The sequence below is a fragment of the Eurytemora carolleeae genome, unplaced genomic scaffold (assembly GCF_000591075.1).
Source record: "Eurytemora carolleeae unplaced genomic scaffold, Eaff_2.0 scaffold523, whole genome shotgun sequence".
In the NCBI taxonomy this organism is placed as follows: domain Eukaryota; kingdom Metazoa; phylum Arthropoda; class Copepoda; order Calanoida; family Temoridae; genus Eurytemora; species Eurytemora carolleeae.
The window spans coordinates 195,805-208,876 of record NW_019396427.1 but is presented as its reverse complement, the minus strand read 5'-3'; the positions used below and the strand labels follow the sequence as shown (position 1 = coordinate 208,876).

Sequence of the window (13,072 nt, the reverse complement as noted above, 5' to 3'; positions counted from 1 at the left end):
TTTTAAGTGGCACCAACCATATTTAAGCCGCGGCTCAAATTCTTTAAATTCGGCCATTGGTCTCATAATTCCAGATAAAAATGGATCTCAGAAAAGTATTTTTATTGTTGAGAACTCCAAATCACAAACTATTGTTCGAAGAATTAAAAACTTCTAAAATTTGTATTATATTTTTTTTTCTAATTGCGTATTTTGTAAATGATTTTGTTTATTTTAGTTGTTGATATTATTCCCTGCAGCATAGTTGTCCTACAGTACATAAGAGCATAATCCATATTCAAAACATGCATAAAATATTGATGTGCCTTGTTTTTCGCTTTAAGATTATACGAAGCCCTAATTTTCAAACGGTTTCTTGTCAGTTGCAATATTAATTTGGTTTGAAACTCCATAAAGGGGCAAAGTTTTATCATTTAAGCATCGGGACTTCTGGTTTGATTGGTTAGATGCGTGTCTAATTAGGAGAGAAAAATGTTTGCAATTTTTATCTCGTAACTCTTTGTGTTAACGCTTGCCTTATAAATTAGAAATGATTAAAGTATATGATCTCCTCCCCCGCCTCTGGTGATATTTCTTTAGAAAATAAATATATTTAATCTGAAACTGAATTTTCTTACAAGTAGTAATATTTGTTCGTTTGTTCGTTATATTTATGTATGTGCGATCATAATTGGGGATTTCCTTGATCGATTTGAATGAGGAACTCAGTATAACTCGTTTTTATATCGTAGTTTTAAGTTTTAGTTGAGTAGATTGAGTAGATTTAGCAAAGACACTTTTTTGGACTTTGGAAAAAACAAACTAATGCAATTTGTATAGGTGGATCTGTTTCAACCAGTCATGATGTATTTTTTACCCATCTGGAAGCAATCGAGAATTTGATAAAAATTGAGTTTCCAGGTGTTTCATGGCAAAGCAATGGCTCATTTATAACTTAATTTTTACAAAATTGTGTGTTTATTATTGTTTTTTTTTTTTTTCTCAGATTATATATTCCATATGAAGTATGAGACACGTAAAACCTAGGATGATCATTTTAGGAAAGTATTGAAAGTCTTCTGAGTGTTTCTATGATTGAGCCATGATAAGCCGGGAGGTGCCGATCATAGCACTAACGATCAGGGTTTGCATCTTCGAGCAAACTCTGTCCTTTTTACAGGATTGAATCCTGGGGACTTTTACGCTAAGTAAAAGGTTTTAAAAAACGATTTGATTGAGGAACTCAGAAGAACTCGTACTTATAGCGAAGTTTTAAGTTTAAGTTGACTAGATTGACTTAACATTGAACAAATTATTCTTTTAAATTTATTTAGTACAATTTTAAATCTTGAATACACAGAGATACATATTACAAATACAAATTCTATTATTAATGGGTGGAAATAATGCCAAGTACGTATATGAATTAACTAAAGGGGAGTTTATATAATATTTTTTACAGATATTAAATTATATTGAATTATTAACTAAACGTTGTAACTGTAAGTGTTAGCTTAGTCAACAGTTGTAAAAAAAATTTGCGCGTCTGCTTGTTTTTTGACTTGTAACAAATTAATAGGAATTTACCAAGAAATTACAATCACGTTTAATAATTCTGTAAGCTACTACTATTACATGAATTGAGCAAAAATTATGTTTAACTCTTTAAATATTTTACTGGTTAACAATCTGTCGCTTTATATACAGGGTGTTTCACTAAACATTCTCTATATATACAGGGCGTTTCACTAAACATTCGCTTTATATACAGGGTGTCCCAATGTACCTTGAAAAATATTTAATTCTGACAATTTTCTCCATTGTTTCTGTAGCATGAATATCCAAGTCACTTCGGGTAAGCACAATTGAAAATAACAAAATTAATTGAAAAATTGACGAGGCAAAGCTTTTTAGAATTGAGAATCGGGCATGCCAAATGGATGGTCACTTGAAATTACAATTACAGTCCCTGTTAAGGGGTTGTTCAGATGGGCTTATTTATATTTTTAATGGATATACAACATTTTTAAATCAAATACGTTTAACTATATGTGCAGACAATAGAAAATTTATAAATCTAAGCGACTCCTAAGATGAGATTTTAAAATCTTAAACCCGAGTGAACCCCAGAGTTGAACTCAGATAGAACCCAAGTCAGGATTGGCTCTGATTCGACCAATTTATAGAGACTGCTTAGAAAGCTGTCTCTCTGTAGCACACAGATTGCTAGCTGTGACAAGGAGATGTAAATTTTGAAATTCGAACTTAACGTAGATACATTATTTGCATAGTATGAATTTATTTTATAAACCTTTGATCAAATTTGAGACCACAAATAATTCCCGAGATTTTAAATGTATACAAATATCAAAGTTTTTTAGAAATTTACTATCATCAGCTACTAAAGACCCGAGCCTTGAAAAGAGAAAAACCCAAGGTGGTTGGTTTTTACTAAACTCAAGGCCATCCAAAACCCGGGTCTTCACTTGAGCTTTACTTGGGTCTAGTAGAGGCAAAGACAGGGTTTAACTCGGGTTTAAGCTTTTAAAATCTCATCTCTGGTCTGGGAGCGGGACCAAATTCGTGACTTAGATAAGAGAATTTCACATTTTGTTTTGAAGATTATTTCCCCTTTTTTGTTGTTTAATTCTGAAGTTGGAGCTTGCATCTAAAGTTCAAATCAAAAATTTGATGTTTAAACAAAACCACGAATTGTTTCTTAGTTTTTCTTCTTCTTCAGTTTCAAATCCTAAAATAATAATTATTAATAATCAAGTTTTCTTGCAGTGGAGAGTTTAATCTACAGGTTTACCTACAGAGGATGAGATTACAAAGACGACCCGACACTTTTATAATGATCCGGGGATTTAATTATACCTTCAGTCTGTACTTATGTAGATAATAAAATACAGCAGAAATTCTGCTTAGTCGTTTGTAAAGTCTCATCCTTTGTGGGTAACCCTGTATCTATCTGAGGAATATTTTTCAAATATACAGGGTGTCCCAAAAAACATGGGAATTCAGTGACGAATTCGATATCGTCTTTTCAAATAATTCTTTGATTTAGTATAGTGATACCTACTGAGAAAGCTGTAATCTGTAAGAGTTTCGTCTGCTATGTTTACATTTTGTTTGTTTATGTTTTGACTGCAACCGGTTGTACTTAGTAAAACAAGAAAATTACAGTATACAAACAGAGTAAACTTGTCCGTATTCACTGTTCATCTTGCGGAGACATTATAGACACATCTTTGCAGTCTTTTACCCTTTTCATTAAATAAACTCTAGCATACATAATAATACTATGGCTTTTGAAATTAGGTATTACGATGCTAATTCATAACAAAGACGATATCGAATTCGTCACTGTATTCCCATGTTTTTTGGGACACCCTGTATAATACTAAGAATCACTATTAAATCAACATTTAGGTTTAGCTTGTTTAAATTTCATTTATAAAGAAAAATATTTTACAACTTTACATTATTGGTCCGCCACATAGTGTACAGCGTTAGTTATGTAAACATAAAATGATATACACAACCGATCATTCTATTAATTAGTTAATTAGTTAATCGGTGTAATCGGTTATGTACATTCGAGCTAAGCTCTACCTCTTCGTTTCCTTTCTCTATGGTCATTTTTTTTGTTAGATCATTTAGTGTATCATTTGGCCCTATTCTGACTGGAGGGGAAAGGGGGGCAATATGCCCTGGCCCCCTATTGTTTTTTTTGTGAGAACTCGAAAAAGTTTTCTGGCTTTTTGAACATCAATATTTTCAGTTCTACGTAAATGGAAGACAAACAAAAATGGAATTTTTGCAAACTTTTTAAAAAAGTTTAAAACCTTCTCAGTATTGGTGGAGGAAGAGGAGCATGTTTCTTTAATCCGGAGAATTTATTAAATCCTCGTTTTTCATCCTTCTCCTCCTGACCCCGGGTAAACGAGGAGATCTCAGGGAATGGTTTTATCCTAGAGAGAATGTTAAAATATTCAAGTTTTTAATTTGTAATTCTGGTCAGTCTAGGGTTTCCAGCGAAAAGTAGAAATCGTTTCGTGAAAATTTCACATTTTCGCGAAAAAAAATTACTGGCCGAAAATTTAGCATTTTGTTCGCTCGCGAAAAATGCGAATTTTTTTCGCAAAATAAGAAATGCGAAAATTTCACAAAAAAATCGGAATTTGTCATCAAACATTTATTAAAGTAAGGGAATTATTTTTCGCAAAATTTCGTATCGTTTTGCATTTTTCACTTAATACATTTTCGCACCAAAAATGCGAAATTTTGCGAAATACGAACGAAATTTTTCGCATTTTTTCGCGAAAGTTTTCTATTACTTTTATCCTGATCCTGATACTGATCACCGCTACTACAGTTAGGAGATTGATTAGCTGCTCTATAATCCTAATTAGCTATCCTGCTAACCTACTTTAGTTAGCAGATTGATTAGCTGCTCTGTAATCCTAACTACCTATCCTGCTAACCTACTTTAGTTAGCAGATTGATTAGCTGCTCTATAATCCTAACTAGCTATCCTGCTCACCTACTATAGTTAGCAGATTGATTAGCTGCTCTATAATCCTAATTAGCTATTCTACTCACCTAGTATAGTTAGCAGATTGATTAGCTGCTCTATAATCCTAACTAGCTTTTCTGCTCACCTACTATAGTTAGCAGATTGATTAGCTGCTCTATAATCCTAATTAGCTATTCTGCTCACCTACTATAGTTAGCAGGTTGATTAGCTGCTCTATAATCCTAATTAGCTATCCTACTCACCTACTATAGTTAGCAGATTGATTAGCTGCTCTATAATCCTAATTAGCTATTCTACTATAATCCTAACTAAATATATTTCTCACCTACTATAGTTAGCTGATTGAGCATTAGCTGCTCTATAATCCTGACTAGCTATTCTACTCACTAGATCTCCACTAGGCTTGGTTTGAATCTAAAGAAATGAAAGTATGACAGAGCTACAGTGAGACTCAAAAAACTATGGAATGTTGTCATAACGCAATAAGATTAAAATTCAACATATAAAGTGAAATGGGTTTAATTACTGTGTTTTATGTTCACAATTTGAGTTTAAATCCAGTTTTCTTGCCTTAGTTTTATAAAAATAAAATTAAAAAAATAAGGATTTAATTTCAGTTTTCTGGGTTGGATAGTTTCTAGGAATCTATCATTCAAAAAGTTAAGTCATTTAAAATCAAAATCTTTATAATAGGAATTGAGTTTTTGCTTAATTACAATAAATAATGATTTTTCAATTGTACACATAAGAGTGGCATGAGAAAAATATTGTTCGGTTGTATTTCAGGATTTCAAATCCTATTTTCTATAGCAGAGATTTGGAAACATGCAAGATGTTGCCATTTTTCATACAGGGTTCCCACAAAGGATAAGACTGCAAAGACGACCTAAAACAGTCAAATTAAGACGATCCCATATTTTCTGCCTTGAATATATATAGTCTTCTAAAAGCTTGTAAACTGATTTGTAAAAGAGAGAAACAAGTTTACAGTGGCTGGAAACCAGGAACATTATGAAACAAACAGTATAAATTCTGTACAATCGTCTCTGAAGTCTCGATCTTTGGGGGTAACCCTGTAAAATGAATTTTATTTTATTGGAAATAAATTCAATGTGATTCAATCCTAGATGTTAAACTTAAAAGCTAAATAAGGGGTTACACTATAAGGATGCAAATATACAGGGTTCCCCACAAAAGATGAGACTTTAATAACGACCTCTATTTAACTAACTATCTAAGGTAGAGTTAAGTTAGGTTTTCAGTCTTGCAAAGAAACTAATATCTTCTACAGTCGTCTTTGAAGTATCATTCTTTGTGGGTAACCCTGTAAAAGATAAAAAAAAAATAGGAGTTGAGGCAAAAAATTAGTTCCTTAGTTCCTAACTGAAGTAAACTTTCTGTAGTTGTTATCCAGACGTCAAAAGTTTAGATTTTAAACTTAAATTTTATCAATTTTACCTCGTGTGGTTGGCAGGGTTTGGTTTGGAAATTAAAACTTTCTCCCTCAGAGTAGGATTGAACAGTCACCAAGGGGGATGGTTTCGATTCCTCGAAATATATCGCCGGAGGTTTCGGTTCAACACTACTTCGAACTGTATCTACAGTAATTAAGTTTATAGTCAACAGTTAGAAACCATATTGTATTATTGAATTCACATTATAGGTCAAATATCACAAGACCTATTGAGAATGACTGCATAGATATTTGTTCTGTATCTCTGTGTCTCCGAGAGAAATGGGATATTTTGCTGGAAACCTCAGAACCATCACCACCAGTCTACAAAATAATATTTGATTATTTTAAAAATGCAAATCTATGCAAAATCTGTATCCAACTTTCTTAACTGATAAACTTGTAGTTTTCCCCGCATACCACGCAACATTTTCGTTTTAAATTAATGATTGTAAATTTAACCAGATGCAGCCTAAAGTCAGACCGAAACTATATTGACCACTGCCAGTTTAGTTAGTGTACCGGAGGGGGCAGTAAAACAAAAGGTTGGTTCAGCTTAGATTCCTTAGATTCAAATGTACTGATGAGTTGAGTGGGATACACCTCTCACAGATCAATATGTTAGTGAAAGATTGAAATGTTGACTTTAAAGTATCGCAACACCTTGTGGCCTTCGTATTAACATATAGTCACTATCATAGTTGTATTTTTTTGTAGCCCTGGACATAAATATGTTAGAACTATATAACACTCATTCTTAGCAACCGTTTCAGAAAGAAACTTAGATCAATGTGACCTACATATATATGTGTGCACTGTATACTTTGGCAGACCATTTTTCAAGGTAACGGAAATTGAGTAACAACTGCATAAAGATGATATTTTCATATAGCAAGTGTAACTGATCATATATTAAACTTTCAGACAACATATATTTATATAGATATGCCATTGCATCAGTCAGAATGTCCCGGGATTATGAAAGCTCTTCTAAAAACGGACCAGTCCGCCCCTATTATCGTTAAACTGGGAATAATTCCGCCCCACGATTAACTATATTTCAATGTTTCATCTACAACGATTATTTTTGCCATATCCGCCTGGCTTGTCATATCGTTGGGATTTACATACAGGGTGTCCCAAAAAACATGAGAATTCAGTGACGAATTCGATGTCGTCTTTGTTATGAATTAGCATTGTAATACCTAATTTCAAAAGCCATAATATTATCATGTCTGCTATAGTTTATTTTATGAAAAGGGTAAAAGACTGTAAAGATGTGTCTATAATGTCTCCGCAAGATGAAGAGCGAAGACGGACAACTTTACTCTGTTTGTATACTGTAATTTTCTTGTTTTACTAAGTACAACCGTATGCAGTCAAAACATAAACAAACAAAATGTAAACATAGCAGACGAAACTTTTACAGATTACAGCTTTCTCAATAGGTATCACAATACTAAATCAAAGAATTATTTAAAAAGACGATATCGAATTCGTCACTGAATTCCCATGTTTATTGGGATAAAACAATTCAAACAATTCCTTAATCTTTAACTTTGAATCGGTGGTTCAAATTTAAACCAGCAGTTGGAAGTTCAGCGACGCAGTTCAAATTTATTTAATTCGGTCCCAGGTTTCAAAGATATAAGAATATTTGAAGCATGTATTCAGTTCTAAATATAGATATACACAATATCTTTTAAATACAACACAATTAAACCGTAAAATCAATTTAAATTAAATATTTTAATTTTCTTTTTTTGGGTAAAATGCGAAACTAACCTTTCCATCTTGTTTCGAGGATTTTGAAAGGTTACTGAAGTTTAAAGATGGCGCATCGAAACTTCTAGATTAAAAATAAACTAAATATTTAGGATTTACTCTGTCTGCAGGAAACATTTAAAAATTAGGTTGAAGGATCATATTGTTCTGTAACTATCAAGGTTGTGTTCAGAAAGTGTGTTTAAGAAAACTGCCAGAATTCGTAATTGAAGATTTTCTTCCAGGAAAATAGAGAAACAATGGCTGAGTTCAAGAAAATGGCGGGTCATCCAACAAGCTGTTTTATGCGAGAGTCAGCTGACAGTGAAATCAACTGATAGCAGAATCAGCTGACTTTAGAATCAGCAGATATAAGAATCAGCTGTCTGAATATTTATTTTTTATCCCTGAGTGAAGAGTGTGAAGAGTAGGTTGATCCGAATCCAGAAACATCCTTCATAGATATCGCAGGCTTTAGGGGACCAGGGATAGGGGCCCGACCCTTCAGGGGCACTCGGCTCTCAACCTAAACAATATTTAGAAAAATGCAATTACCATGAGAGGAAAATTATATACAATACAGAGCAAACCAGACACAGCAATTGTGCAATCGATACAAAGATCATGTTAACTTAATAATTGATTTTTAAGCTACATTTTGCTTAATTTAAATATTGTTTTAATGTCGTCTTCCTATTACACAGCTTTCTGGTTCGCAATGTATAAACTTATGTGAATTAAAAAACTAATGGTTAGATATCTAAAAAAAAAAGATTTTGATTTAACCTTGATATCTGGTGAGGAGATAAGAGATGTTAATGATTTAGCTCTAGATATTCCATCAACAGTTGGAGGTTGTACAGCTTTACCTGGAGCTCGGTTTCTCATGTACAGTTTCCTGTACAGTGCATAAAGTTGGATACATTTGTTTTTGTAATAAGCATAAATGACACACAAACTAAACAATGAAATTAATCAAAAGATTGCTGTGAGAAGTACAGGCCACAATTTTGAAATCCCATAATACAGGAAACATGGTGCAAATATTGTTGCTGCTAATCAAGAAGATTTCAAAAGGATGACATTCTCTAAACAGGATGTCAATGTTCCAACACATCACTCCAAACTAGACAGGTATAAGCTTTGGGTTTAAGACTAAGGACAAGCTAGGCAGAAAAGACGAAAATCACTTTTTAAATGTTTAATACTTCTGATAAACTATTGAAATATAGCCAATCATGGGGCGGAAAGGATCCCATTATAGTACAAGGATAGGACCGGGCCGGTGCAAATTTAGTTGAGCATTGCAAATCTCGTACTCTCTAGAGGCATTAACACTAAAGTATAGGATGAGATACCTGTGAGAGAACGGAGACCTGTCCGGGGTAGAATCATAATCTGGAGTTGGTATTCCAGGGATAAACCGGGGGAGAGGACCCTTAGCTCCCTTCAAATCCTTCTCTCCTGAACCTGAACTTAACCTACCGGATCCTATACCCTCGCTACCACTTCCACTTCCACTTCTAAAAAGAAAAAATTAATATATTCGATTTTTATCTAATGTCCATTTTCTCACTAAGAAAGTGTCATGTCTTTTGTCATTTACAGTGATTATGTTATAATATTGATGAAATAAAGTTAATAATAATGATAAGTTCTCGTTAGATCACTGAAGTTAAACATCGACCGGAAAGTGAATTGATGTCTACACTGGTAATTACTGGTTTAAACCCCGCACCTAACACAACAGATGATGCATATGTGTCACATATGACAATAAAAACCATGAGGATCTCCAAAAATAAAACCTATATACGTTCTTGGAAAAGAACCCCTTTAAGCGAGGTTTCTGGAAGAGAACCACTGTAAGAGAGATTCCTGGAAGAAAATCCATATAAGAGTGGTTCCTGGAAGAGAACCACTATAAGCAAGGTTCCTGGAAGAGAACCACTATAAGCAAGGTTCCTGGAAGAGAACCCCTATAAGCAAGGTTCCTGGAAGAGAACCCCTATAAGCAAGGTTCCTGGAAGAGAACCCGTAGAAAGAATTATCTCCGTGTTCCATCTGATGAAAGTGACAAAACAACCTTTGCAATATCAAAAACTGCCCTAATAGCAAAAAGACTGTTAGACTCAGTTAAAGATTCCTGGTAACACTGCATGATGAAAACACAAAACACACTTTTTAAAGGGACTGTAAAGGAAAAATGAAAGGGGGTATAGGATAAAACCTGGGAATCTCTTAGGCGTTGGACGATACATCTAAGACATCTATCTGATGTTTTGTCTGGAGAAATTGATATAAAACTGTGTCAAATTAATACAAACCTGAGATTCTCAAATTTCTGTGGGATATACTCGTTTTCAGGTTGTTTGTATATTTTCTGAATTATGATCTGTTTAAACCTTCTTCGTTTATACAAAATTTCATATATATAGATTTTCGTATAATTTTGACTCAGTTTTATATCAATTTTTGGATACAGGAACATCAGATAGATGTCTTATATGTATCGTTTAACGCCTGAGATTCTCAGGTTTTATCCTATACCCCCTTTCATTTTTCCGTAACAATCCCTTTGAGATTGCTTAAATGTCGTCTTTCCATTCCACAGTTTTCTGGGTTTAAATATAATATTATCATGGTAATCTTATAGTGATAACCAGAAAACTATGAAAAGGGAGACGATTTTCAGAATCAAGTTATAACTTGAAAATTAGCATGAGACACTGCGATTTTTAAGCTAAGCACACCCATTTCACGAAATTAGCGATTTAATATTTGCTTTGAATAAAAATTAAATATTTAAGCATTGCTATGATATAGTTTTCCTATTCCATTGTTTTCTGGTTATCACTGAAAGTATTGTAAAAAAAATTCATCGACGTGCGTTTTGCATATTTGTCGTTGTTAAGCAATTACCTAAACTCTGGTTTGAAGGTTGAGAGGGATCGAACGGAGGTTGAGGTCTCCGATCTAAACGTACTACTGGAGGAAGCTGTCGGAGAAGGTTGGATCGGAGCTGTTGTGGTGGGAGGTGGAGGTGGAGGAGGTTTAGGTTTAACCTGAACCCTGTTCTCCGGGTCCTGTATACCCCCAGGGTTAGATTCCTCTTCCTCCTCTGTTCCAGGCGCACCTTGGAACATTTTCCTGTGCGCGCGCTTGAATTCTGCGATCAGAAGATCATGACGATCATTCTTCTCCGAGATGAACGGAATCTTTTTCCCTCCCGGAGGACTGTCTCCGGTTTTCTTCAGAATACTCTTTCCAGCCACACCTGGTCATCATTATCATCATTATCATCATTATCATCATTATCATCATTATCATCATTATCATCATCCACTAGTTTCAAGATTCAGCTTACTTAGTTTCATAAACCAATATGTTACTGTTCCTATGTTTGCCACGCGTCTATTTTATTCTCTTCATGAAACTTGCTTTTTAAGGCCATAATGTCGTGTTTGGTATTCAACAATGGCATCTTATTAGATAAAATTAAATTACTCAGAATCGGAAAATGGACTATTTGCTTGAAATACCCTCTCCGGCCTCCCCCCCTTCCCAAAAAAAATAATTAACCAATTTTGTGATAAAGTTATGAATTGTGCAAACTTTAAATCTAATGTGCTTCAAGTACAGGGTTACCCACAAAGTATGAGGCTACAGAGTCCAGAGACACAAAATGTTTCCTTATATTTATGATTCCCTCAACTGTAAACTGGTTTCTTTTTTGCCTAATCATTGAATAAGCCATAAAAAGATTTTACTCAAGGTCTAACCTCGGAATTGTCAAACTCATCATTTGTGGATAATCCTGTAGAAGAAAATTACTTTCTAATAAAGTTGCAAACCTGGCATGGTTGTTTTCTCCGCCCGTCTTCTGATCTCTGACTGAAGCGCTGCGGCTAGACTACTAGCACTGGTGGAACCAGTATCGGAGTCAGGTTCGTCCGAACCTGTTCCTGAACCAGCCGTCCCGGTCAGACTAAACTGTGACACGTCACTAACTACAGGGCGGAGAGGAATGTGAGCTCGGCTAGGGTTGGGACGGGACGGAGTAAAACTATTCTCTTCACTAAACATAGGTTGAAGCAGATCTCCTCCTGCAGATTTTCCCAGAGTGTTCATGAAGTTCTTCTTCTCCTCCTCCAACCTAAACCTCTCCTGCTCCAGGGCCTCCTTCTCCTTCCGTAACCTCTCCTGCCCGTTAAACAGCTCCTGCCGTTCCTGCTCCAACTCCTGTTCTCGGCGCTCCTGCTCCCGTTTCTTATCCTGGGACTGCTCATCTTTATTATCTCTGTTCACTGGAGCAACTGTTGGAGCTGGAGAGGGTCCAGGGAAAGATGGAGCTGGGGGTATACTGGGAACAGTCTGAAAATACCATTTGAAAAATAGATGCAGGAGTCAGAAAAGCGCTTAATTAAAATTTTTCATATTGTTGACACAACAAATGAAAAATACACTCACGACCTAAGTATTAATAATATCAATAAATGATATTTTTTTGAGCAAAAAGGTTTGATGATTTGATTGTTAGATAAAAATTTATATCGACCAGTTTAAGGGGGTATGCTATTAAAAGAATATTAAGAATTGTGAATATGAGATGGCTGTTGGGGTCTCCGATGAAAGAGGGTCTTGCATGAAAGGGGGTCTCGCATGAAAGGGGGTCTCCCATGAAAGGGGGTCTCCCATGAAAGGGGGTCTCCCATGAAAGGGGGTCTCCCATGAAAGGGAGTCTCCCATGAAAGGAAGTCTCCCATGAAAGGGGATCTCCCATGAAAGGGGGTTTCCCATGAAAGGGGGTCTTCCATGAAAACCCCCTTTCCAATAGTACTCCAATGAGGCTGATAGCTTCCCAGACTCCAATATGAGAGTAACACAACTATAATTATTATTTATTTCACCTTATGTCCAGTACTTCTAACTGGTTCTGTATTAGAACTGCTGGCAGAACTGTCATACCCTAAAACAAGTTTATAAATAACCAGCTGAATTACCGGCGTTGCCTGTGGAATTGAAAAAAATGAAATTTTGGAGAAAAATTCGTTTTTTGTTATCCACAGGGTACCCATCGGTTCCCTAAAAAAATGTCAGCCAATTAACTTTAATATGTATATAAAAGGCACAATCTTCTAAAAATAACATTTTAGTAATACCTCTAGGTTGTCTAAAAATAACATTTTAGTAATACCTCTAGGGTGTCTAAAAATAACATTTTAGTAATATCTCTAGGGTGTCTAAAAATAACATTTTAGTAATATCTCTAGGGTGTCTAAAAATAACATTTTAGTAATATCTCTAGGGTGTCTAAAAATAACATTTTAGTAATA

General features: G+C 34.7%; 1 protein-coding gene across 1 annotated transcript; it reads right to left on the bottom strand.

Annotated features, from left to right (window-relative positions):
* Window positions 1-1,744: 1,744 nt before the first annotated feature.
* On the bottom strand, window positions 1,745-12,814 carry LOC111703091 (myosin-M heavy chain). Its single transcript, XM_023474951.1, has 13 exons — window positions 12,811-12,814; window positions 12,647-12,705; window positions 11,591-12,110; window positions 10,659-11,013; window positions 9,095-9,259; window positions 8,523-8,634; window positions 8,144-8,262; window positions 7,758-7,821; window positions 6,200-6,296; window positions 5,978-6,117; window positions 4,845-4,933; window positions 3,828-3,953; window positions 1,745-2,728 (listed from the first exon to the last, which is right to left on the bottom strand). Exons 1-13 carry the CDS (start codon window positions 12,812-12,814, stop codon window positions 2,722-2,724), a joined length of 1,857 nt encoding a protein of 618 aa, XP_023330719.1. The 3' UTR covers window positions 1,745-2,721.
* Window positions 12,815-13,072: the final 258 nt, after the last annotated feature.

What these genes read in the sequence shown, in the direction of transcription:
- LOC111703091 (XM_023474951.1), bottom strand. An exon ending in TCTTCACACTCTTCACTCAG is followed by an intron (nt 7,822 to 8,143) that starts GGATAAAAAATA and finishes TTTTTAATCTAG; the next exon opens with AAGTTTCGATGCGCCATCTT. An exon ending in AACCCTGCCAACCACACGAG is followed by an intron (nt 4,934 to 5,977) that starts GTAAAATTGATA and finishes TCATTTCTTTAG; the next exon opens with ATTCAAACCAAGCCTAGTGG.